Source organism: Salmo salar, chromosome 10 (genome assembly GCF_965601325.2).
Source record: "Salmo salar chromosome 10, fSalSal1, whole genome shotgun sequence".
In the NCBI taxonomy this organism is placed as follows: domain Eukaryota; kingdom Metazoa; phylum Chordata; class Actinopteri; order Salmoniformes; family Salmonidae; genus Salmo; species Salmo salar.
The window spans coordinates 75,182,774-75,209,847 of NC_138300.1; the positions used below are offsets into that span (position 1 = coordinate 75,182,774).

Here is a 27,074-nt window from a genome sequence, read left to right on the forward strand (position 1 = left end):
AGCTAGCACTGTGATGCAGTGCCTTAGACCACTGCACCACTCGGGAGGCCCCACATACTCTTTCTATCATGTCCTATATCTGCTACATGATTTATGTTATATGATGTTTTTGATGGAACGCTGGTGGAGCGCCGCAGCGATGCGTCTCTCCAACAACACCCTGGAGAGGCACGCTGTCAATGGACAAGCAAAATATTTTGCGCCCCTGCCTTCGACAAAGTGGGCACTGCTTATCACAGGGCGGCATCGATGCTCACCTAAAAATACCTTATGCCACTGGTTGAGAGAAATTGTCTTTGTTTTGGGGCCAAATTATGTGAGGTTTTATGTGTTGTTTTTAGAGGTGCGTCTTGGTCAGTTTAGCTCAGAAAATGGCGCCCTTGTTAGTCTGCCACCACAGGAGGCCACCTAATCCTGACTAATGTGCGGGCCGGTCGTGCCGAAGGGATAGCTGTAGGAGGTGTTTCCCAGCATATTATTTTTTTCTTATAGTGGATATTACGTTGAAGATTTGACGTTGTTTCAAAGGTACAAATTCAACATATTTTATACAAGGGTTGTCTATGTTGAAAATTGGTTACCATGATGACATAATCCCATGGTTAAAATGTTATCCTGAAAACAACAGTTGATCACTTTTTTCAAATCCAATGTATTTTCCACATAGATTCCACGTCACAATACTGTACATTGACAAATTACGTATTAACAACGTTGATTTAACCAGTTTGTGCCCAGTGAGGAGTCAGGTATTGAAAGATGGATACACACTATCTTATCTCACCTTCCACCAGTCCAGGAAATCAAAACCAATGATTTATATATACAATAGATGACTGACAGGGGGCGAAGTTTCAAAGCCACCGCTCCTCCATCGTGGCACCATTGTAAAATATATTTTGGAAGCTATATAAAATGTACTAATGTCTACATTTGTTTTTGTCACATTTATTTTCTATTACGGACACCATAATGCATACTTTTAAATTATATTATGTGATTTAAACATACATATAATAATAATAATTTCATTAAAGTAAAATTTTGTAGAAAGTACTATTGTTAATGTCCCCACTACAATAACCAAAATATTTAAATACATGTTATTTTGTCCTTCTTCTGGGGAATGCCAATATGGCCGACCAGTGGCTTCAAAGCCTTTCATTGGTCAATTGGCCAATTCATCAGCAATCCAGTGTCAAAAGATGTCAAATTGTCTGTCATAATGACGGATGTCATTGTCACCTCTTTGTGAAGTGTTTTGTCAGTCCAAAATACCTAAATGAGCGAGGAGCATTGAGCCCTTTACCAGAATTAGCATCAGTGACACAGCATTTCAGAGAATAGACCACAGTCGTCTGCAGTGGGGGAAGGAACATTTCTCTCTCTCAGTGATGCAAAACAGAACCTGGAAAAAACCCCGACCTAACTTATATACAGAGTACAGTCATCATATTATTTTTGAGACATGGGGAGATATGAAGGAGAGGATGAGGGGGTGGATGAAAGTAAATTATATTAATCTCCTATCCCAGACTCCTTTCCCTACCAGTGAATAGGATCAGAGACAGGCTTCTCCTGCGGTTTATGCCCTGTTGAATGAGATCTGACGCAGGTTTCTCTCTGAACTTCAGAGAATCTTAGCCTGAATCCGATCTGACAAAGGCTCTCCCTAGTGTGGGGTGGAATGAGGATGTTGACGGGGACGTTATTGAGAATCGGTTTGGCTTGTACTGAACTCACTGCTCTTCATCAGTGTGCCTGTTCTGGTAACACTTTACTTTGAATCAACACAGAATGCGTTATGATGCAGTTCTAATGTATTGTAAGGCTTGTCATAAGCATATGACACCTTATGTCATGTTATTGTGATGTCATAATTATTGAGGAAAAATTGTAAATCAGATTTATTTATTTTTTGTTGAGAAAAACTGTTCCTTAACTAAATTACAATAGGTTCTAGTCCAGTACGTTCATAAAAAAATACATAGATAGAAAACATCGTGTTTGTCTGGACCAACTTTTATTCATTCCAATTAGATACAGTATCAGTCAGGGTTAAATTAAGTTTTGGAGAAATAAAGTCTCTCATGAAATGGAGAAGAAAAAAAAAATCACACTGAAATATTAAAAATATGAAGGTTACAGAGATTTCAGAGATGTTGGTTGTTTTCATATTTCCTTGCCTTTCTACCCCTGTGCCCTTGCTCAGTCCTCTCATACATTTTTTAATGCTATAAGGATCTGCAGTTAATAAGAAATCTATTAAAGGGGAAGTTTAGTATTTTATAAATTAATGTTATATGGTTCTTAGCCCTGCATTTAGTCTATGGGTCACTATTGTACGGTTACCCCTATCCCTTCCACTGAAGTTAGTAGTGGCTGTTTAAAGAAACTATGGTTTCTTCTGACCCATAGACTACTGTCAGGGTAAGGAACTTATAACAGTAAGGTCTAAAATACAGAACTTATCCTTTAATGTAACATATTTTGCCCTCTTGTTCTGTGTTGTTTCACCAGGGATTCGCTCCTGGGACATCAGCCTCAAGTCATGTGACCTGGACCAGCAGCTGCAGCTATTTGTGACGCGCCACTCCGCCCAGTTCTCTGCAGAGGTCAGAGGTCAGTCAAACCTGGGTCGTGTGACATCACACACCACGGCATTGGAATATATAGGCCCTATTCAAACTAGCCTGGTCCCAGATCTGTTTGTGCTATCTTGCCACCTCCTGTCTTTGTCACGCCAAAAAATGGCCATGACATAGGAGTTGGCAAGATAGCACAAACAGATCTGGGACCAGGCCATGTTCTAACATCAATTGACAAGAATTCATGTTCAAATAAATAAGATGATACTTCATTATTACTTCATTAATAGGTAGAGTACACAGAGATCCTATTAAATGAAGTTATAATATATAATTATATCAGGACCTTGCACAAACCTGTTGGGGGGGGGGGGGGGGGGGGTGTTATCAAACAAAACAAATCCTGAAACCATGCTCACGGACATGTTGACCAATCAATAGGCTACAAGAAGAGGGCAGAGCAGCACAAACCGATGAGTAAAGTATTTTGCTCAATTATTTGGAACTGAAATAAACGCTGCACTTAGTAACAAGGACTTACACAATTCCAGTCAAAAGAGAAGATTGTCAGAAATAAATGTGGCCGACAATTACTATATCCAGCTCCAGTTGTTGCCACTCTCATGTCTCCCATGTATCCCAAACTTTGACCCGCAACCCCTCAAAAAGGAGTGCTACAAAACTCGCGACCCCTCACGCACGCACATGCATATGTGCACACGCGAACACGCACGCACAATCGCTGTGCAAATATAGCCTGTCATTACAGCCAAAAACAGTGGATTTTCGAAACGTAGGCCTACTCTGTTTTGCCAGGCAAAACTGGAGGAAATTAAACAAGTTCTTTCTGGTCACTGATCTGGTTATGCGTGCCCGCCTTTCCTCGCCAATGCTGATGACTGTTCATTGGTCAACAATCAAGATGCACCACTTTTTTGGTTTTGATGGCTTAGATGAGAATTTAGCGACGACTTTAGCGACGACGGTTCAGAACAACAACAATGACAACAACAAAAAAGTCTACATTTTTGGGGATATTATACTACCACCGAAAATACATTTTGGAGACTGGAAACCCTATCTGTGCACGAGCCTGAATTCTATGGTACGGTAATAGTACTCTGGTGCAAGGAAAGGTGACTGGCAAGGTACTCTAGGAAGACTTGGGTCCTGTTCAAATGCTTTTGAAAAACATCCTTCCAACCTCACTTCCTTCAGGGCCTCACCGATCTATAAACAATTAGCGATACGAGAACAAAGAGATACGAGACGTTTATAGCATCCACCTGTTGCTTTCACCAATCCAGCCTTTTCAGGTCCGTGATGAAATAAAATGAGGATGGAGGTAAGGATGCATTTCTTTAATGTTGGGACAAGTCTATTACCTCATTCACCTTGGACATTAGATGTCATCACTGTACCTGTTGCCTAGGAATAATGATAGTAATCTTTACTTACTCAAGCATCTTTGTCACATAAAATGAGCTGTTAAACACAATACTAAGATGGCCAGGGTTTGAGACTGCAATTTGAATTCATTGCATTGAAGATGAGCCCCACTTTGCCACAGTAGACATGTTATCAACACACCAACATTTCTTAGTCCTGTGAAGGTGATTGACATTTCTGCATGGTATCCAGGGGCTTCACTGCCATCCCATAGCCTCCACGTTCTTCATTGCTTTATCTTTTGGGGCGGCGGGTAGCTTAGTGGTTAGAGCGTTGGGCCAATAACTGAAAAGGTTGCTGGATCGAATCCCTGAGCTGACAAGGTAAAATAAAATCTGTCGTTCTGCCCCTGAACAAGGCAGTTAACCCACTGTTCCCCGGTAGGCTGTCACTGTGAATAAGAATTTGTTCTTAACTGACTTGCCTGGTTAAATAAAGTATATAATCACCATGGTTATTATTATTGGGGAGCTGTGTCAGGAGCAGGGAGACTGCAGAGTCAGGTTTTAGAGAGAGAGATATGGGGGAGGAGGGTAAATTCCCTGCCAGGTCAGGGACTTGCAGGTAGCTTGAGAGCACACACACACACACACACACACACACTAACTACAGGCTAGATTATTACACTGCACCGACAGTAAGCGCTGAGCCGTATCAGAGCAAGCAGAAATGACACAGCATTTTTCAAGAGGATAAACATCCAGAGAATGTTCTATCTTAAAAGAATGCTTCTTTTTTTATAGTGGTGTAACTTTTTATTCGGTTTCATCCGTTCTGCGTTTCCAGGTCGCTTCAAGGTGTCGAAAGCGTTGGTATGGTTACCAAATGCACACGGACATTGTGCTGCATAAAGCCATCTGCTCTAGCAGTCACCTTGTGTACTGCTTGTGTGGGCAGCTTTGATCTAAAGTCAATCTATACTTAGTGATCTAGTATCCGAGGACCATTGCTCATAAGAATCTCATAACAATGTGGATATGTACTGTAATTGAATGTGAATTTAAAAAAAAGTGGTTTAAGCCCAAGGGAACAATGAAAGGTTTTACAAGCCCTTTAGCAGTAATTTACTTCAATGGAAGCGGCAAACTGGACTGGAGTGGTGATGAGATAATGGACCGTGCCGTCATCTCTCACTACTTTTTGTTTGACATTCAAACAACAGCTCGGTTTTCCACTTAACTCTGACTGAGGTTTCATCGATTCACGCTCTTTGCAGAAACTGAATGAATGCAGAAGAGTCAGAACATACATCACATCCAATGGCTTTGTGCAGTTGCTCACGTCAATAGTTATGGGTTTCTTCTGTCAACGCTGAGGTTTGAAACACTAGTACAATAAAGGGTTGAAAAACAGCGTGTTCGTAACCTAGCTTGTGGTTTTCATTTGAGACCACCTCTGCATTACTTCACGTCTGCATGCTGGTCCTCCAGGCAGAAAGGGGGGTGAGCGAGGCCACCGTTCCCAGCCAAGGGCACTCGAGAGCGGGATCAGATTGTGCCGACTCTGGGCTTTGTGGTGGAGACAAAGGGACTGCTGGTTCTCTGAGGCAGCTCAGGTTGAGTGGGACTGGGGCTGCTTAGGAGGGCCGGGAATGGCTGGGATGGTCGGGGGGGGGGGGGGGGGGGGGGGGGCTAGAGAGCAGGGCTGGGGCTATCAATTGCACTCCTCTGTTCAGCATGAGATAGGCTACAATGCAGATCAATGGCACTGAATGATGAGGGGAATTCAATGCCTGCATTGCAGAAAAAGATAATGGGATCATGTTGCTCAAAGTCGATGGAAAGACATAACTCGGTCCTGGAGCAAGCTCAATGGAGAATCTCCATGGAAAATATTTCTGGTTCCAGGAAGCTTAATCTGTGTCCGGTAAACCTCCCCCCCAATGTCCACATCCACAAAGTGAAAGACAGTTTTAGCATCGTCTAGCATGACACAGCCTAAGACTGAGGAAGACCTATGGAAACTGTGTTGTAATTAATGCTGTGCAACAATACTGAGTGCACAAAACATTAGGAACACCTGCTCTTCCATGACATACACTGAGTGTACAAAACATTCCATGACATAGACAGACCAGGTGAATCCAGGTGAAAGCTATGATCCCTTATTGAGGTCACTTGTTAAATCCACTTCAATCAATCAGTGTGCATGAAGGAGAGACAGGTTAAAGAAGGATTTTTAAGCCTTGAGACAATTGAGACATGGATTGTGTGTGTGTGCCATTCAGAGCGTGAATGGGCAAGACAACATATTTAAGTGCCTTTTAACAGGGTATGGTATTAGGTGTCAGGCGCACAGGTTTGAGTGCGTCAAGAACTGCAACGCTGCTGGGTTTTTCCCGCTCAACAGTTTCCTGTGTGTATTGAGAATAATCCATCACCCAAAGGACATCCAGCCAAATTGACACAACTGTGGGAAGCATTGGAGTCAACATGGGCCAGCATCCCTGTGGAACTCTTTCGACACCTTGTAGAGTCCATGCCCCGATGAATTGAAGCTGTTCTGCGGGCAAAAGGGGGTGCAACTCAATTTTAGGAAGGTGTTCCTAATGTTTTGTACACTCAGTGTATGTGACTCCTGTTGTCAGCCGTGTGGCCTTGAAGCCTTAAGCCTTTTGAAACTGTGTGTCATTCATGTGTCTCTTTGAAGCCTGTGTTTTCTTTATTTCATCAACATTTTTCATTTGTTCCGTAAAGGCTCACCTGGGAACATCCCAAGTGGCACCCTATTCCCTATAGGGCTCTGGTCAAAGGTAGTGCCCCATAACCCTTACCTTAACCATTTTAAACGGGATCCTTGGGACATCCGAACTCTGTGGTCACCCCATTGAAGTTTAAAACGGTTAAGGTTAGGTAAGGGTTATGGTAAGGGTAGGAGTTAAGGTTAGGGTTTAGTGTAGGGACATCAAGGAACCCTTATTGCACCAACCTTTCCACTGTCTGGTCCTTTAGTGCAGTCTTCCTGACTGACTTCTTCAATACTGTATGTTACTTAAATGAGCTTGGATTTTGAGTTTGCACACTCAGGTGTCGGATGGTAGAAGTGCAGCAGTGAACACCCACGATTCGCCTCCTCAGTTGTAAAGGATGTCTGCAGCGTATTTTGTGCCCGTCTGCATTTTCTACATTTTGCTCCATCCGTTTATTCATTTTGTCATCTGTACTTGACACTCACAAACAATGAACATATTCACACACAGTATCACGGGTGTGTATCATACACGCACACGCCCCCTCACACACTTTCTCCCTCCCACTGACGGACCTAAAAATGATTTGCCCGCAGTGATGTGCAGTATCCTTTCTGGTGGTCTCTAACACATCCCCTCTAACACCCAGCAGAGAAGCAAGGCATGAGGCATGGATTACCGTCAGCAATTTACTCTGATTAAGTCCTTCTAGGCTTAGTTAAGTCAGCGATACACACGGAGGTGTGTAGGCTGAACCTCACATGGGGAGTATCGATGGTGCTCACCGGGTTCCCATCAACAGAAATGGCTCAATTTCCACCAAAACTATCAAACAAAACAACTATTCTATCCTTCAACTGTTGTGTTTTTCCCGATCATTTTATTCTCAGTCAGTAATGGTACAAACAGACAGAGTCTGCATCCCTATGAAGGGCATAACTTTTGACCAGTGCACTATAAAGGGAACATGGTACCATTTGGGAAGCAGCCTGTTACTTCTTCCCAAAACACAGAGATCATTCAGTGTTAATTGGGGCTAGGTGCAGTGGGCTATGGGAAATTAGGGTGGATGTGGGCTTCAATGCCCAAAAGGCCTATGGGGTATTTTGTAGTGAGGCCGTTTATTATTTCTGTGAAAGGGGGATATGGGAGGAAAGCAAGAGAGCGGGGCGATCGTAAGCAGCTGTAATCGCCATATAGATCTTCCTCCCCAACACGATCCACAGGTGGAGAGGAGGAGGAGGCGAGATGACCTGGGATAGTGTGTGTGTTTGTCAGATACGGTAAGCCACAATCAGATGGATTCATATGAGACAGTAATGCTCTGTAAAATGAATTAGATCATTAGATGGGAAGGTTCCAGAATGATAACACAGAACATAGGGTAAGAAATGATAGGATATTAAATAAAATATATTTTACTTGTATGCTCCATTCTTTGTCTTAGGTTGGTACAACAAGAAGACAAAATGTCAGAAAACTCACTGCACAATATGCCTTCCAATTCAATAATAAAAAAAGATAATATGCAAGCCATTTTAGTACAGTGATGCCAAAATTGCCTTTACGACTTCAAAATAACCTCTTAAAAATGTATGTGAAAATTCATACATTGTGACATGACAGAGGCTAGAGGGGGCCTGAGGGTAGTGGGTAGATGATCATTAATAAGATCCCAGGGTCAGTGGTTCCAATTTTCTTAGTTGCTTCCATGTTCCTCCTCTTCAGCCAGGTTACCATGGTGACACCTCATTGACCCTGACGTTGACCTCTGGGGGTGGCAGATGAAAGGGTAGCCCTTTGCACTTGTACTTAAATACAGGTGGAAAATGGCAGATTTGGACACTGATAAGCGCCTAAATTGGAACGCAGTGGCTGTACAGTAACACGCTATGCATGACGTCAGAGCTCACAGATGTCAAGTAAACGTCTATTCCACGTTGGTTGAACGTAATTTCATTGAAATTACTTGGAAACAACGTTGATTCAACCTGTGTGTGCCCAGTAACACGCTATACACGACGTCAGGGCTCTGGGTCTCCGCTTCACAGCTCTGTATGGGTTTTGATTTACAGCCGTTCTGAACTTGAGGACGGTGCACAACAATAAGTTGCATTTTTTTTTGTCTGAGTGAGGGAAATGCTGTAAATTACTAGGATCTATGTATTTTGAAAATATGAGACATTGAGGATTATAATAAATACCACTTTGATGTCATACAAGCAAGCCAAACACGTGAGCCAAACACCCAAATCATACAACTCATTAATATACAGTGTCAACATTTATGATCACTGTCACGCTGGTATAAATGATTCGGGAAACAGGCGAAGGAATGCGTAATAGGGTTTATTATTTAGCCCAAATTACGGCGTGCGGTGTAAAGGCACGGAAACGAGGACCAAACAAACACGTAAAAAAACAGATCAATGGCACTGAAACCCAAACAAAAGAGTGAGAAGGACCTCGGAATAAATACACACGCTCACAATGATTAACACACGGGACAAGACCCGTAATCATCTGCGCAGTCCACAAGGGCACTAAAGCCCAAAACGCACAGCACAGGTACTCACACGCACTAACGGACATTGTAACAATAATTGACAGCACCATGGTGAACAAAGGGCAGATAAATACAAATACAATCAGTGGGAATAGGGGCCAGGTGGGTGCAATGAAAGTTCCGGATGGATCCGTGACAAACACCATGTTTGATGTACAGTTACAAGATGACATGGCATTATACCCTGGGTTATCCTGAACAGAACGAGCCTGTGTTGTATTTTGAAGATTTGCTGTGGACCATGCATCTGAATGCTCATCATGACTCCATTCTATGCGCACCAAAATTACGATCTGCTTCTCTGAAATGTCATTGTGAAAGCCTAATTACTGTCAGATCGTATTTTATCATTTAGCTAGTCATGTTGGCAATAGAACAAGCTTTCACATTATGCCCACCTGACCCAGAATGCGATTTATAATGGACCGTTTTTGCATTGCGTAAACAGTAATTGTGTAAAGGCGGGGATGCAGAGCTGTGTTCCAAAACAACTACACGTGTTCTCTAGTTCCTCAATGGCACAGCTACGAGAGCTCAAAAAAGAACCTTATAGTTGGAGACTCTTTGAGTCATAAAAGTTCATTGAAATTACTTCGGAACTGTGCACACACTTTGGAGAGGGGTGTGCCATTTTATGGTCTTGTGCTGCATCTACCCCAAATGTCCATGTTACTGAGTATTTTCAGATTTTGTTATCAACAAATGCGGCAAAAAGTACAGTAAATACAAAAAGCACATAAAATCAACAGTGTAATGTTTGGTTTCAGTCTTGTTTCAGATTAACTGTTTTGTCCTCACCTTTATTCTAATAATGTCCCCATGATCTCCAAACTGTTCCCTTTAAACTACTACCATAGTTATTCATATGCTTTCTATGTTTCTTTTGTAAGAAACGTTTAAATGTAGCCCTTTCATTGCATTGATCACTTTGGAAGTTGCTCGATTTTGAAAACCTTTTCCGCTCTCAAAGTTGCAATGTATTGATTTAGCGAAGTAAACAAAGCACAACCGTTTTAACAGTGACAAGAATGCGTGTAGACCCACAGTACCAGTCAAAAGTTGACACCTACTCATTCAACGGGTTTGGTAGAAGACCAAGTCCATATTATGGCAAGAACAGCTCAAATAAGCGAATAGAAATGACAGTCCATCATTACCTGATGACATGAAGGTCAGTCAATTCAGAAAATTGTGCAGTCGCAAAAACCATCAAGCGCTATGATGAAACTGGCTCTCATGAGGACCGCCACAGGAAAGGAAGACCCAGAGTTACCTCTGCTTCAGAGGATATGTTCATTAGAGTTAAGTGCACCTCAGATCGCAGCCCAAATAAATGCTTCACAGAGTTCAAGTAACAGACACATCTCAACATCAACTGTTCAGATGAGACTGTGTGAATCAGGCCTTCATGGTCGAATTGCTGCAAAGAAACCACTACTAAAGGACACCAATAATAATAAGAGACTTGCTTTGGTCAAGAAACATGAGCAATGGTCTGATGAATCCAAATGACAGATTTTTGGTTCCAACTGCTGTGTCTTTGTGAGACAGAGGTGAACGGATGATCTCCGCATGTGTGGTTCCAACCGTGAAGCATGGAGGAGGTGTGATGGTGCTTTGCTGGTGACACTGTCTGTCACCACTTAACCAGCATGGCTACCACAGCATTCTGCAGCAATACGCCATTCCATCTGGTTTGTGGTTAGTGGGACTCATTTGTTTTTCAACAGGACAATGGCCCAAAACACACCTCCAGGTTGTGTAAGGGTTATTTGACCAGGGAGAGTGATGGAGTGCTGCATCAGATGACCTGGCCTCCACAATCATCTGACCTCAACCCAATTGAGATCATTTGGGATGAGTTGGACCACAGAGTGAAAGAAAAGCAGCCAACAACTGCTCAACATATGTGGGAACTCCTTCAAGACTGTTGGAAAAGCATTTATCATGAAGCTGGTTGAGAGAATGCCAAGTGTGCAAAGTTGTCATTGAGGTAACTACTTTGAAGACTTTTTAGCTTACTACATGATTCCATGTGTTATTTCATAGTTTTAATGTCTTCACTATTATTCTACAATGTAGAAAATAGTAAAAATAAATTAAAACCCTTGAATTAGTAGGTGTCCAAACTTGACTGGTACTGTATGTTTATTTAACCTTTTCAACTTCACAATTGAGATCAAGTGACAATTTTACTGCAAAAGCTACTGATTGCAAAATGCATAGCATAGCAGTGCACAGATATAAGCCTTTATACAACGGGTGGGTCTAATCCTGAATGCTGATTGGTTAAAACCGCATTTCAGTCGGTGTCTATGCCACAACTTACCACCGGCTAAATCTATAGACATTAAAATACCCATTTACTCTGTTCCATCTGACTGTGCAATCCACTGTCTCATCAGCCCAGCCAGGCACTTTATAAACTTGATATCTACTATAAAAAGCATCTAGATATTATCTTATATTTCTTTTAGTTTAGTTTTCAACAGCGGATATTTGTATAAACCTTGCTGTCTGTCTCCAACATTTGCAACATTGTTTCAATATTCAAATTCGATCTCCATCTGTCCCATAGTAATGAACGTGTTGGGAGTCAGACAGCGTTTCTCAGCCAATAGAAATCATGAATCAGCTGGCATCATTTTTACAGATATACAAAGAAACGCCAATTGAAACAAAACAAAGTGCACCTAGTTTGGAGTCTTTCCAGCTTCAATTTGAAGTTAATGTGTTGGCTGTGTTGTTGGCTAGCTCCTCTGAACAACATTGTCCTGACGAGTGAGCACATTTTCTATGCCAGCCAGTATGGCAATAAAACATTTAGTTTGAACGACTGGGTCGCGTCCATAGATACAGAACTGTAATGAACACGATGGGAGACAGAGAGCTGGTTTCAAGCGCAGGGCGCAGCAGGTGTTTATTGTAAAGGACCACAGGAGGAGGAAGGTAGCTGGGTCCAGGGGCAGGCAGAAGGTCATACACAGGAGGAGGCAGGTAGCTGGGTCCAGGGGCAGGCAGAAGTTCATACACAGGGGGTCCAACAAGGTAACAGTACAGGCAGGGAAAAGGCTAGTAACGTAGTCCAGGAGATCAGGCATTAGGTAGATAACAGGAAATCCGATAGGCTAAAGTACAGGCAGGGAATAGGAGCCGTTAGTGAGGCAGGCAAAAACTATCATACACAGGAGGGTTACATTACGGGAAACCCAGCGCTCCGACTAGAAGTGTGTCACAAAACAAACAATACCTCACAATGATGGGGTGCAAAGAACTGAACTAAATACTGTGTGATAATGACATACAGGTGTGTGATCAGAATTCAGGTGATTGGGATCTGGAGAGTGAGCTGCGTTCAGGGGATGTATGTGTTTGAGAGCGTGAGCTGGAAAGTGAGCTGCGTTCAGGGGGATCTACGTTTTGAGAGTGTGAGTTGGAAGCAGACGTTACAAGAACAAAGCAACCCTTGATTTGTGTCGGGACTATATCTTGTGGAAGAATGAAATAGTATGAATAAAGTCATGAAAATAATGGTTTTTAATACAATGCAAAGAATGTTTACGCTATTTTGAGTCCACTAGTACTGTTGTTCTAATATTGATACTCTTGCCGATATTACTATGGATTCCATACAGCTAATGGTTAGCCTGATTACAGTTACTTTACCTCTGTCACCAATTTTCATTACTGTCAAGAGTTTCTACCTTGCACCTTCCAATGTAAATCTTTACAGCACATCTTCCAACACACATTGTTGGAAGATGATTGATAGACATGGATGGATTGGATGGATTGATAGACATGGATGGATTTTGATTGGGCCTAATCATGACAATTCTTCTGATTAAAAGATTTGTCCAAGTCCAATTTTCAAGGAAGCAATAGGGCCGGCAAACCGTGCCAATACATCCTCCAAACACCAGCTTCGAGGGCATTATCATTTTTATACAACGGGTTAACATATTCAAATAATGATTAACATATTTTTATTAAAAAACATTATTTTCATGAATTTATTCATACTATTTAATTATTCCACAAGATATATTCCCAACACAAATCTAGGGTTTCTTTGTTCTGTATCTATGGACAGCCGCAACAAATAATGCAATTGCATGTTAACAGTTTTGATAGCCTTCCATTTGAGTGCATAGGCTATAGCCAATGGTAGGAAGCCTATCAGCGCGTCACCCACCACCAGTGACAATTTTAGAATGTAAACCTTGGTGGGGCAAACTCCCCCCAAAAATGTATGCATGCCAGCAAAGCCACCACACAACACATGAATTACACCATAACGGTGACAAATGGTGCCCACAAACTGTTAGGGCCTACATAAAACTGTCCCAACTGCGGAGCTTTCTTTTCAACACCATGGAGTGAATCATTACCACTGCTACACCTGGCTATCAGCGGAGCCTTGTCTGGCAGCGAAACAGTTCATTCAGCCTCATTTACTGCCTTTAAAAAAAAAAATGCTGATATGGTTGACTTGCTTAAACAAAACGTGGTTTCTACTGAGAATTGAGATGTACAAACTATGGCATAAGGGAATGATGAGCAGATGAGGCAATCCGTAATTTTGATTAAGACAATGTGCGAGCTGGACATACTCAGTATAACTATTTAATCAGCACTTTTGAAATGTACAGCGACATAATTCAGAACATGGGCAATTCTTACAGTATTCTCCCTGTACACCAAGTCAGAACTGTAGGATAAATAAAGGGGGCATATAAGCAGACAATGAAAGGTCTTACAATATTCAATGACGTTTCTCTAAAACAGGCTATAGGTTACATGTGCACCACCAAGTCAGAACAGTAGGCTAAGTTATGAGGTGGAAAGGGACCAAATTATTAGGGTGAGGCACATGGGCTACTACCAGCTTACTACACAACATACACTTAGTATTACTTTCTTATTTCCCTGGCATATTACATTATTTATGCAGCAGCATACAATACATTTTTGGACTCACCTTGTTGTGCTCACTTGAACAGGAAGGTGGCGCGGCGGTCCTCGTGTGCAAATTTTGTCATCAAAGTCTGGCGTTCTCTGGATTTATGGTGCTTTCAAGACAACTGGGAATTTGAAAAATAAACACAAGGTAGAATCATGTCAGTGATCTTCAGATTGGAGCTCTAGAAAGAGGCCTAAGTTCCCGACTTGGAATTCCATGCTGGATGACCATTCAAAACGCATTTTTCCAGTCGGAGCAAATTTTTTCCCCGAATTCCCAGTTGTCTTGAACTCACTAAAGTCTGAGATTTCCTAGTTTCCAGTTGTTTTGAAAGCGACAGAAGTGCAACGTAATACGGCGTGAGTCAGGAAGCAGGTGCAGAAGGTGAGTTTAACAATGAAATCATGCAGATGAACAGAACATGAGAAGCGTACAGAACGTGAGAGAAAACAATACTACCTAGTGACTGCTTTCTACTGAGGGCTAAATAAACAGGGAGTAATCAAGGCAATAATGATGACCAGGTGTGCATAATGATAGGGAACAGGTGTGCGTAATGATGGGGAACAGGTGTGCGTAATGATGGGGAACAGGTGTGCGTAATGGTTGTTGCCAGGCCCGGTGGTTAGTAGACCGGCGATGTCAAGCGCTGGAGAGAGGGAGCGGGAGTAGGCGTGACAGTACACCCCCCCTGACGCGCTGCTCCAGCCGCAGGATGACGCCGGCCAGGAGGATGGCCCCGAGGGTGAGGAGCGGGCCGGTCCGGATGGCGGAGATGGAAATCCGGATGATGTTTGGGTCCAGGATGGAGCCGACCCCCATGACGTCGGGAATCCAGGAGGCACTTAACGGCATAGGCGGGGTTCCCTCAATGTCAAGGGGTGGCGGAGGGGTGTCGCGGGGGATGGCATCCACCAGGGGAACAGGAACAACCGGCCTGAGGAGGGAGACATGAAAGGATGCTGAGATCCGGTAATTGGAGGGGAGTTGTAGACGATAAGTTCTCATTGACTCTCCGGACGACCTTGAAGGGCCAGACGTGATCACCAGAATGGAACACGGGAGCCTCACTGCGGTGGTGCAGAAACATTCTCCGCAACAAAAGAGTGATCAAATTAAAATCCTACATCTGTATGAAACCGATCGCATTAGGTGCGCTGTTTAGAGCAGTGTTTTCATACAAATGTCATTTTGGCAAATGTTTAAAAATAACGTTTTATTAGCCGCTTCATTACGACAGTTGCATGTTCAATAATAGGCTATATAGCCTGTTGACAGTAAAGCATTAAACACACTGAGAATCTGACTGCTGATAAACTGCCAATAGGTACTTATCACAGCAGGAGGCTGTTCCTTCTCTTGCTAGAACCTGCTGCGTACCGACCTGGTACCGACGATCCTGCATTTCTACTTGTAGAATGCTCGGCAGTGGCTGACAACTTGACTTTGCACCAATCAGAGAGCACGAACCTCCACGTGGGGGAGCCAACTGGAGTGACAAGAAAAATATAAAAAAGGGCTCTTTTTCCGGTCTAATCCACCCTTTTCATCAGAATTGTTCTAACTAAACAATAAAGCTGCATAATAAATCTTTTTTTTCAAGCCTTTACACCTTTTACGTCTAGCTAGGGAGTTTTGTGCTTCAAGAAGGATTTTTTTTCTTAGGTTTGATGTGCACTAGCTTATTAGTTAGCTAGTTAATGTGAACTTTCTAACGAAGCCAGGCAGTCACACACACATCATAAGAAACGAATGGGGTGGTACATGAAGCACCATGCACACAACAATACATACTTTACCAAGCTAGCTATCTGGCCACTGTTTCTGGAAAGTATTCAGACCCCTTGACGTTTTCCAAATGTATTTACGTTACAGCCTTATTCTAAAATGGATTAAAAAAACAACATATATATATATATATATTTTGAGCAGTGTATATATATATATATATATACACACACACTGCTCAAAAAAATAAAGGGAACACTTAAACAACACAATGTAACTCCAAGTCAATCACACTTCTGTGAAATCAAACTGTTCACTTAGGAAGCAACACTGATTGACAATAAATTTCACATGCTGTTGTGCAAATGGAATAGACAACAGGTGGAAATTATAGGCAATAAGCAAGACACCCCCAATAAAGGAGTGGTTCTGCAGGTGGGGACCACAGACCACTTCTCAGTTTCTATGCTTCCTGGCTGATGTTTTGGTCACTTTTGAATGCTGGCGGTGCTTTCACTCTAGTGGTAGCATGAGACGGAGTCTACAACCCACACAAGTGGCTCAGGTAGTGCAGCTCATCCAGGATGGCACATCAATGCGAGCTGTGGCAAGAAGGTTTGCTGTGTCTGTCAGCGTAGTGTCCAGAGCATGGAGGCGCTACCAGGAGACAGGCCAGTACATCAGGAGACATGGAGGAGGCCATAGGAGGGCAACAACCCAGCAGCAGGACCGCTACCTCCGCCTTTGTACAAGGAGGAGCAGGAGGAGCACTGCCAGAGCCCTGCTCAAATGACCTCCAGCAGGCCACAAATGTGCATGTGTCTGCTCAAACGGTCAGAAACAGACTCCATGAGGGTGGTATGAGGGCCCGACATCCACAGGTGGGGGTTGTGCTTACAGCCCAACACCGTGCAGGACGTTTGGCATTTGCCAGAGAACACCAAGATTGGCAAATTTGCCACTGGCGCCCTGTGCTCTTCACAGATGAAAGCAGGTTCACACTGAGCACGTGACAGACGTGACAGAGTCTGGAGACGCCGTGGAGAACGTTCTGCTGTCTGCAACATCCTCCAGCATGACCGGTTTGGCGGTGGGTCAGTCATGGTGTGGGCTGGCATTTCTTTGGGGGGCCGCACAGCCCGCCATGTGCTCGCCAGAGGTAGCCTGACTGCCATTAGGTACCGAGATGAGATCCTCAGACCCCTTGTGAGACCATATGCTGGTGCGGTTGGCCCTGGGTTCCTCCTAATGCAAGACAATGCTAGACCTCATGTGGCTGGAGTGTGTCAGCAGTTCCTGCAAGAGGAAGGCATTGATGCTATGGACTGGCCCGCCCGTTCCCCAGACCTGAATCCAATTGAGCACATCTGGGACATCATGTCTCGCTCCATCCACCAACGCCACATTGCACCACAGACTGTCCAGGAGTTGGCGGATGCTTTAGTCCAGGTCTGGGAGAAGATCTCTCAGGAGACCATCCGCCACCTCATCAGGAGCATGCCCAGGCGTTGTAGGGAGGTCATACAGGCACGTGGAGGCCACACACACTACTGAGCCTCATTTTGACTTGTTTTAAGGACATTACATCAAAGTTGGATCAGCCTGTAGTGTGGTTTTCCACTTTAATTTTGAGTATGACTCCAAATCCAGACCTCCATGGGTTGATAAATTGGATTTCCATTGATTATTTTTGTGTAATTTTGTTGTCAGCACATTCAACTATGTAAAGAAAAAAGTATTTAATAAGATTATTTATTTCATTCAGATCTAGGATGTGTTGTTTAAGTGTTCCCTTTATTTTTTTGAGCAGTGTATATCTCATCAATCTACACATTATACCCCATAAGGACAAACCAAAAACATGTTTTTAGATTTTTTAGCAAATTTGTAAAAAAAAACAACAACTGAAATATCAAATTTACATAAGTATTCAGACCCTTTACTCAGTACTTTGTTGTATAATCTTTGGCTGCGATTACAGCCTCTTCTTGGGTATGACACTACAAGTGTGGCACACCTGTATTTGGGGAGTTTCTCCCATTCTTCTCTGCAGATCCTCTCAAGCTCTGTCAGGTTGTATGAGGAGCGTCCCTGCACAGCTATTTTCAAGTCTCTCCAGAGATGTTAGATCGGGTTCAAGTCCGGGCTCTGGCTAGGTCACTCAAGGTCATTCAGAGACTTGTCCCGAAGCCACTCCTGCGTTTTCTTGGCTGTGTGCTTAGGGTCATTGTCCTGTTGGAAAGTGAACTTTCGCCCCAGTCTGAAGTCCTCAGCGCTCTGGAGCACGTTTTCATCCAGAATCTCTTTGTACTTTGCTCCGTTCAACAAAATGTGATAAAAGTGAAGGAGTCGGAATACTTTCCAAATGTATTGTATTAATGACCTAACAGCAACAACAAGTAATCAAGCCTTAATCACATTAATTGATCAAAGTTGATACTTTATTACAAACACTCATGTTTATGACTGACTATGGTAAATGTTATGTCTTAGAGACATCATGAACACATACGGGGGTGGGGGGGGTACAGTACAGTGTAAATACTATATAAATACTATATAGTTACTTATTCAACATGTTTAACAAGCATCCAGGCTGTTCTTCCTGTTTATACCCTTTTGTTTTTATAAATCTTCAAGTCAGACCATAGTGGTAGAGAACTGCTTTATAGCACTGTGTGATAGAGTAATCAAGAGGTCCTGAGACACTTCCTTGTTCTATAACCGACACTTCCTGGTTCTATTAGTGCCCTGCGATTCTGTGCAGCCCAGTTCTCTGACCTCATTTAGGTCCCTGAAACTGGCTTCTGCTTCTTGTCACTGCCATTAATTCACCTGCTAGCCCCGGGGGTTCTGACTGGGTCACCCTGCACTCTGAGTCTCCCAGAGTAGTAGCCCAGGTTGAGCTGTGGGTTGCTTCTTTGGAGGAATAGTAGTGTTTTAATAGTCGGAGTTAACCTTGTTACACATGTGATTGTGAACACCCCTTATACTTACGTGTGGTACCCACTTTTTCCTGTCACACACACACACACACACACACACACACACACACACAAATCAAATCAAATGTTATTGGTCACATACACATGGTTAGCAGATGTTAATGCGAGTGTAGCGAAATGCTTGTGCTTCTAGTTCCGACCGTGCAGTAATATCTAACAAGTAATCTAACAATTTCACAACAACTACCTTATACACACAAGTGTAAAGGAATGAATAACAATATGTACATATAAATATATGGATGAGCGAATGCCGTGCGGCATAGGCAAGATGCAGTAGATGGTATAGAGTACAGTATATACATATGAGATGAGTAATGTAGGGTATGTAAACATTATATAAAGTGGCATTGTTTAAAGTGATTGGTGATACATTTATTACATCCAATTTTTTATTATTAAAGTGGCTAGAGATTTGAGTCAGTATGTTGATAGCAGCCACTCAATGTTAGTGATGGCTGTCTCTCTGGGCTAGGCGGGACGAATTCGTCCCACCTACGTAACAGCCACTTGCAGCCTGTGGCGCGATTTTCAAAACCTTAAAAATCCTATTACTTCAATTTCTCAAACATATGACTATTTTACAGCTATTTAAAGACAAGACTCTCGTTAATCTAACCACACTGTCCGATTTCAAAAAGGCTTTACAACGAAAGCAAAACATTAGATTATGTCAGCAGAGTACCAAGCCAGAAATAATCAGACACCCATTTTTCAAGCCAGCATATAATGTCACCAAAACCCAGAAGACAGCTAAATGCAGCACTCACCTTTGATGATCTTCATCAGATGACAACCCTAGGACATTATGTTATACAATACATGCATGTTTTGTTCAATCAAGTTCATATTTATATCAAAAACCAGCTTTTTACATTAGCATGTGACGTTCAGAACTAGCATACCCCCCGCAAACTTCCGGGGAATTTACTAACAGTTTGCTAAATTACTCACGATAAACGTTCACAAAAAGCATAACAATTATTTTAAGAATTATAGATACATTACTCCTCTATGCACTCGATATGTCCGATTTTAAAATAGCTTTTCGGATGAAGCACATTTTGCAATATTCTAAGTACATAGCCCGGCATCACAGGGCTAGTTATTTAGACACCCACGCAGTTCAGCCTTCACCAAAATCACATTTCCTATAAGACAAATGTTCTTACCTTTCTTGTTCTTCGTCAGAATGCAGTCCCAGGACTTCTTCTTCAATAACAAATGTAGGTTTGGTCCCAAATAATCCATCATTATATACAAACAGCGACGTTTTGTTCGTGAGTTCTAGACACTATCAGAATGGTAATCCACGGTCACGAGCATAGCGCGACAAAAAATGTCTAAATATTCCATTACCGTACATCGAAGCATGTCAACCGCCGTTTAAAACCAATTTTTATGCCATTTATCTCGTAGAAAAGCGATAATATTCCGACCAGGAATCTGCAATAAACTAAACAGCCGAATTAAAATACTCCACGGGGGCTAATCGCGCACGCGCCTCACTCCATTGTCACCTAATGGGACACTTGAATAAGATGATAATCTGTTTCAGCCTGAGGCTGCCTCGTCAACCTTCATGATTTTCCCGCGTCCTGAGAGCCTATTGGAGCCCTGGGAATTGTCACGTTACAGCTAAGATCCTTACTTTTCAATAAACAGATGCAAGACGCACGACTCCTTGTCAGACAGGCCACTTCCTGCATGAAACCTTGTCAGGTTTTTGCCTGCCATAGGAGTTCTGTTATACTCACAGACACCATTCAAACAGTTTTAGAAACTTCAGGGTGTTTTCTATCCAAACCTGAACAATAATATGCATATTCTAGCTTCTGAGTTGGTGTAGGAGGCAGTTAAAAATGGGCACATATTTTTTCCAAAATTCTCAATACTGCCCCCTAGCCCAAACAGGTTAACAGTCTGATGCCCTTGAGATAGAAGCTGTTTTTCAGTCTCGGTCCCAGCTTTGATGCACCTGTACTGACCTCGCCTTCTGGATAATAGCGGGGTGAACAGGCAGTGGCTCGGGTGGTTGTTGTCCTTGATGATCTTTTTGGCCTTCCTGTGACATCGGGTGGTGTAGGTGTCCTGGAGGGCAGGTAGTTTGCCCACGATGATGTGTTTTGCAGACCTCCCTACCCTCTGGAGAGCCTTACGGTTGTGGGCGGAGCAGTTGCCGTACCAGGCGGTGATACAGCACCGACAGAATGCTCTCGATTGTGCATCTGTTAAAGTTTGTGAGTGTTTTCGGTGACAAGCCAAATTTCATCAGCCTCCTGAGGTTGAAGAGGCGCTGTTGCGCCTTCTTCACCATACTGTCTGTGTGGGTGGACCATTTCAGTTTGTCCGTGATGTGTACGCCGAGGAACTTAAAACTTTCCACCTTCTCCACTACTGTCCCGTCGATGTGGATAGGGGGGTGCTCCCTCTGCTGTTTCCTGAAGTCCACAATCATCTCCTTTGTTTTGTTGACTTTGAGTGTGAGGTTATTTTCCTGACACAACACTCCGAGGGCCCTCACCTCCTCCCTGTAGGCCATCCTCCCTGTGGCTCAGTTGGTAGAGCATGGTGTGTGCAACGCCAGGGTTGTGGGTTCGATTCCCACGGGGGGCCAGTACAAAAAAAAAAAATGCATGAAATGAAAATGAAATGTATGTATTCACTACTGTAAGTCGCTCTGGATAAGAGCGTCTGCTAAAAGACTAAAATGTAAATGTAATCTTGTCGTTGTTGGTAATCAAGCCTACCACTGTAGTGTCGTCTGCAAACTTGATGATTGAGTTGGAGGCGTGCATGGCCACGCCGTCATGGGCGAACAGGGAGTACAGGAGAGGGCTAAGAACGTACCCTTGTGGGGCCCCAGTGTTGAGGATCAGCGGGGTGGAGATGTTGTTTCCTACCCTCACCATCAGGGGGCGGCACGTCAGGAAGTCCAGGACCCAGTTGCACAGGGCAGGGTCGAGACACACACACAGGCACACACGCACTGCAAACGAGTCCATAAAAATAGCTATTATTTTAATGGAGGGTGAAGAGCTGTCAGCTTCCATTACATGTCAGTAGTCTCTAAACCAACAGAACATGGCCTTGCACTTGACTTCTCTTTTTCCACCTCCCTGCACATTGGGTTGACTTGTGCTCTCTAGGAAGCGTTTTTGCTCTACTACAGTGCCTGAGAGCTAAGCAGGAGGTGAGACAGAGTTTACAGGGCTACAGATTGAGAAAGGGAAGTCAAAATGAGATACACAGGAGTGCACACTGCAGGGAGAATCCAGTGAACATTGTAAAAGGCTAACAATGGGCTGACATTAACTATGAGAATTATGCTTATGCCGATAAATTATAGTCTGTGCTCAAAATGGCACCATATTCCCTTCATAGTGCTACACTATGAAGGTAATAGGGTGCCACCCACTATACAGAAAATAGGGTGCTATTTGGGAAATAGGCATATGCTACCGCACAGAAGTACTCAATGGCCCATAGTCACTAGCTACAGTACATCCAATCTGCTGCTGCTATGCTAATCCAATAGCAGTAAAATGCAGTGTCATCATGGTGGACTGACTGTCCGTTAATCCCATTTACCAGGCATATTAGTGCACGCTAACTCTCCTTATGGGAAGAGTGGTGTAATAAAATAGTCAACGTGTAATGTCGAGTCATATTTCAGAAATGTTGCTGGGGTCTCATTCTGTAGGTTTAATTTTCTTTCGCTGAGGTTTCACTGAAAATGTTTCAGAAAGAGCAATACATGGATAAACGTTTTTGCCAGGGTCCATTTTTCATGTTGAACTCTCGACAGTTCAAGTAGTCTCAGAGGTACAATATTCCTCCCTGTACCCACCCACAGAAATAGGTGGAGTGTTTTATCTGTTGTGAGGAACTGTAGAAAGAATATTGAGAATGGTGAGGTTTTGCAAGGTAAGAGTATTCTTTGGTGACAGATATTTAGCATTTCAGATGAAAGACTCAGACAGCGCTTGGGCACTGCGGGGTATGGATCCTTGTGATTTTACAATGTCTTGAGCCAGCAGGAGAGGGTGAGTAGATATCTTAGAAACCCAGGAATGATCTTTGGTGCAGTGCTAATGGGCAATTACGGAGCATACTGTATCAGTTGTTTAAATATGTTCTACTCTTTTTAAATCTTTCTCTTTTGTGTTAATTCCGTACAACATGAAAATCTACAAGACCCAAAAGCAGATTCATTTTATGTTTCATGTAGACTTCATACAGTTGTGGAACCTCACGAATGTATACAATGAATGGGGGGAAAAAACCCCATGATTACAAATAGAGAATCAAAATGCTAAGAGTAAAAAGTGGCTTCAGGGGCACCTGGTGTGAGGGTCTGTGCTATCCTTGGGATGTCCCTACCCTAACCCCTACCCTTACCCTAACCTTAACTCTTACCCTAACCTTAACCAATTTTAATTTCAACTTCAATGGGGTATGTACATCCCAAGGATCCCGGATAGCACAGACCCTGGCGTAAGAGCGCCATCTCTCCAAAATGGTGTGTGTGTATGTATTTGTGTGTGCGTGTGTGTGCACACATCATGCATTATTGAAGCAGATGTTCAATTATTCAAAACATTCATAGTGATACCAGGGCCTGATATCACTGTAGTCTGGCTCAGAGAGAGAGAGAGAGAGATGGAGAGAGAGAGAAAGATGGAGAAAGAAAATGGAAAAATACATAGAAAAAGGGGAGAAGGAAAGGTGAGAGGGAGGATAGATAGCGAGAGAGAGAGAGAGATAAAGCTTAGGTCAGAGCGACGACAACCATCTCATCATCCCATTGATCTCTCAGACCATTCCCACACCACACACATCAATGGTACCCTGGTGGGCCAAACAGAACCCAACCCTGTGTTGATGGGGGGGCGTATCAGCCCTGGACACATACTGTAACAGAACACAGTCCATGGCAGCACTAGCGGTTCTGGGGGGGGGGGGGGGGGGGGGGGGGGGCAGTGCCCCTGTGACAACAATTTTGGACCCCCTTGTGGCCCCCCTAAATGTGGAGTATGAAATCATTTTTACATAACTAATTTTTGCTATAGTTCTTTTTTTACATCCGTTACTAGACAGTGGCAACGCGAAACATGTTATTTTGCCTGCTAATGCCTGCAATGCAGTGAAGAAAACGATATGACAACAATAACGTCTAATGTAACTGGCCCCTCTAACAGTACAACTGGCCCCAGCTTCCCCCCCCCCCAGTTGAAATGGTCTAGAACCGCCACTGCATGGCAGGAATGTTTACTTTGGAGGTGTGTGTTAGGTGAGGTCTAAAAAGAGCACTGCTGAGCAGTGAAATGTAGCATACCTTGTGAGATGTAGGTGTTAAGTTGCCCAGAGACACTGATCTTGGGCCAGTTTTGCATTCCCTCCAATAATGGTTAGGTTAGGATTGGGGAAGGGGAAGATGATCCTAGAGCTGTACCTAGGGGAAACTTCACCATAATACATTTACAAAAGAGATGCTAATGACAATGAGTTTTGGATGACCCTCAGAATTACACTGGTGCCACGTCTAACTCTGTAGCTGGCAATCTTTGGCTAAGCTCCAGATCGTCTGTAAATCAGTCATGCTGCACAAATTAATGATTTAATGCAACGTCATCTACATTGCATATGGGCATCAAATTGCAAAATCATATTGATGTGGTTAATGACATGTTAAACACTTATCTTAAGCCTGTTGCATGCTTCCCAGTCTAAAATGTTTGCGTATATGACAGAATTGTGTGAAGTTTTTGTTTGTTTTGGACTAACGTAACAAAATGTGGAAAAAGTCAAGGGGTCGGGATATTTTACGAATGTACTGTATATACACAGTTTGCACACACCTACTCATTCCAGGGTTTTTCTTTATTTTTACTATTTTCTACATTGTAGAAGAATAGTGAAGACATCAAAACTCTGAAATAACACATATGGAATCATGTAGTAACCAAAAAAGTGTTAAACAAATCAAAATATATTTAATATTTTCAATTCTTCAAAGTAGCCACCCTTTGCCTTGATGACAGTTTTGCACACTCTTGGCATTCTCTCAACCAACTTCATGAGGTAGTCACCTGGAATGCATTTCAATTAATAGGTGTGCCTTGTTAAAAGTTAATTTGTTAATCAGTTGTGTAGTGGTGGTATACAGAAGACAGCCCTATTTGGTAAACGACCAAGTCCATATTATGGCAAGAACAGCTCAAATAAGCAAAGAGAAACGACCGTCCATCATTACTTTAAGCCATGAAGGCCAGTCAATCTGGAACATTTAAAGAACTTTGAAATGTTGGTGTATTGATACACCATCCAAAGTGTAATAACTTCACCATGCTCAAAGTGATATTCAGTGTCTGACTTATTATTTTTTCACCCATTGGAAAACCTCCCTGGTCTTTGTGGTTAAATCTGGGTTTGAAATTCATTGCTCGACTGAGGGACCTTACATATAATTGTATGTGCGGGGTACAGAGTTGAGGTAGTCATTCAAAAATCATTTTAAACACTATTATTGCACACAAAGTGAGTCCATGCAACTTATTATGTGACTTGTTAAGCACATTTTTACTCCTGAACTTATTTAGGCTTGCCATAACAAAGGGGTTGAATACTTATTGACGCAAGACATTTCAGCTTTTCATTTTTTATTAATTTGTAAAGATGTAATTCCATATTTGACATTATGGGCTATTGTGTGTAGGTCAGCGACACAGAATCTACATGTAATAAATGTTACATTCAGGCTGTAACAACAAAATGTGGAAAAAGTCAAGTGGTGTGAATACTTTCTGAATTGCACATTATATATATTGTAGGATTTTCGTTTTTGGGATGAGTTGGTGGTGCGCACAGGGCCGAATTGTTGTCCCAGTCCGCCCCTGTCTTACTCACCAGAATGTTTTGTGCTTAGTCTTAGCAGTGGATGAGTTAAAGCTGGTGCAATATGTGAGTCGCATAGCGCCCCTCACTAGCCCAAAAAGTCGTAGCTGAACCATAGGCGGCTAGTGGCTGCAGACGATGTTGCCGCATCCCGTTCCGCTTTGCCACAGGCCTGCATTCGTATCAACATCTGCCAATCTTCTCTCCAATTCCTCCCTCCCCCTCCCTCATCCTCCTCCTTCTCACCCCGCCCGCGCGCCTGACGCGCACACCACCAATGCTCCTCTCCGGTTTCTAGACACACGACTCTACGCTTAAGTGGCTCGGCATCGGTAACGGTATGTAAATCTGTCTATGACAAGTTATCCTGGCAAATCGGTTTTACATAAAATATGCCGAATGATTAGGCTATATGTTCAGCCGTTCCTAAAATTGAGTCTGTTTTGCTTATGTTTGCATGGAATTGATCAACGGTAGACTAGATGTGAACCGATAGACTTGTGACGTAGGGTGACTGGCTCCTCTCCCCTTATCCTCAGATGACTGCATTACATTTCAATGTGTTTCATCAGAAACATCATGAGCCCATTGTTAGACGCATCTGATTTATCCACCGTATTCCCATTTACAGGTTGACTTTTTTTAAATTCACATTTAATTCATGTTATTTGAATAGCATATTTACCGTGACAGTAATTTGTTGAAAAAATGCCAGACAGTACTAAGTCATTAAATAATCAGACACTCGTTTAAACCTACCTTGACATATGGGAGAGCGATACAGAACGCTCAGGTGACGGAGTTTAACCACTCTTTGCCTTATCCAAAGTAACTGGATTAATGGGCTATGAAGTGAAGATTAGACACACGCATGTGGCATAATTCGTTTTAATATTGAACTGTATCAGGTTAAAAAATATATTGAGATAGGAATGCAATTAAATCGGCGCAATAGAATGCTGGTTTGTTACCACTGGGCGCCTTGAGCTGTAATTCATTCCACTCGATTGGATGATGTATGTTTATTTAACCGCGAGTGGGAGTGATATGGATACGTTGTGGAGAACGAGGTTACGTGTGCTTGCCTCTCCGTACATCAAGGAAAATATTGAGAATCAAAACAAGCACGCACAAACGTCCCTCTGGGCTCCAAAATAGACTATAATAAAGTTTACGTTACTTAGGAATG

At 42.8% G+C, this 27,074-nt stretch overlaps 1 protein-coding gene across 2 annotated transcripts in view; it reads left to right on the forward strand.

Moving 5' to 3' along the window:
• The window catches only part of LOC106560744 (uncharacterized), an 80,103-nt gene that overhangs the window by 8,768 nt on the left and 44,261 nt on the right, over positions 1 to 27,074 (forward strand). The window contains exon 2 of one of the 2 annotated variants that reach the window (XM_082957156.1): positions 2,521 to 2,622. In XM_082957156.1, the coding sequence (XP_082813282.1) occupies positions 2,521 to 2,622 (102 nt within the window). Of the gene's footprint in view, positions 1 to 2,520; positions 2,623 to 25,949; positions 26,224 to 27,074 lie in introns of those variants that run through there. The other variant, XM_082957157.1, reaches the window with a different exon arrangement.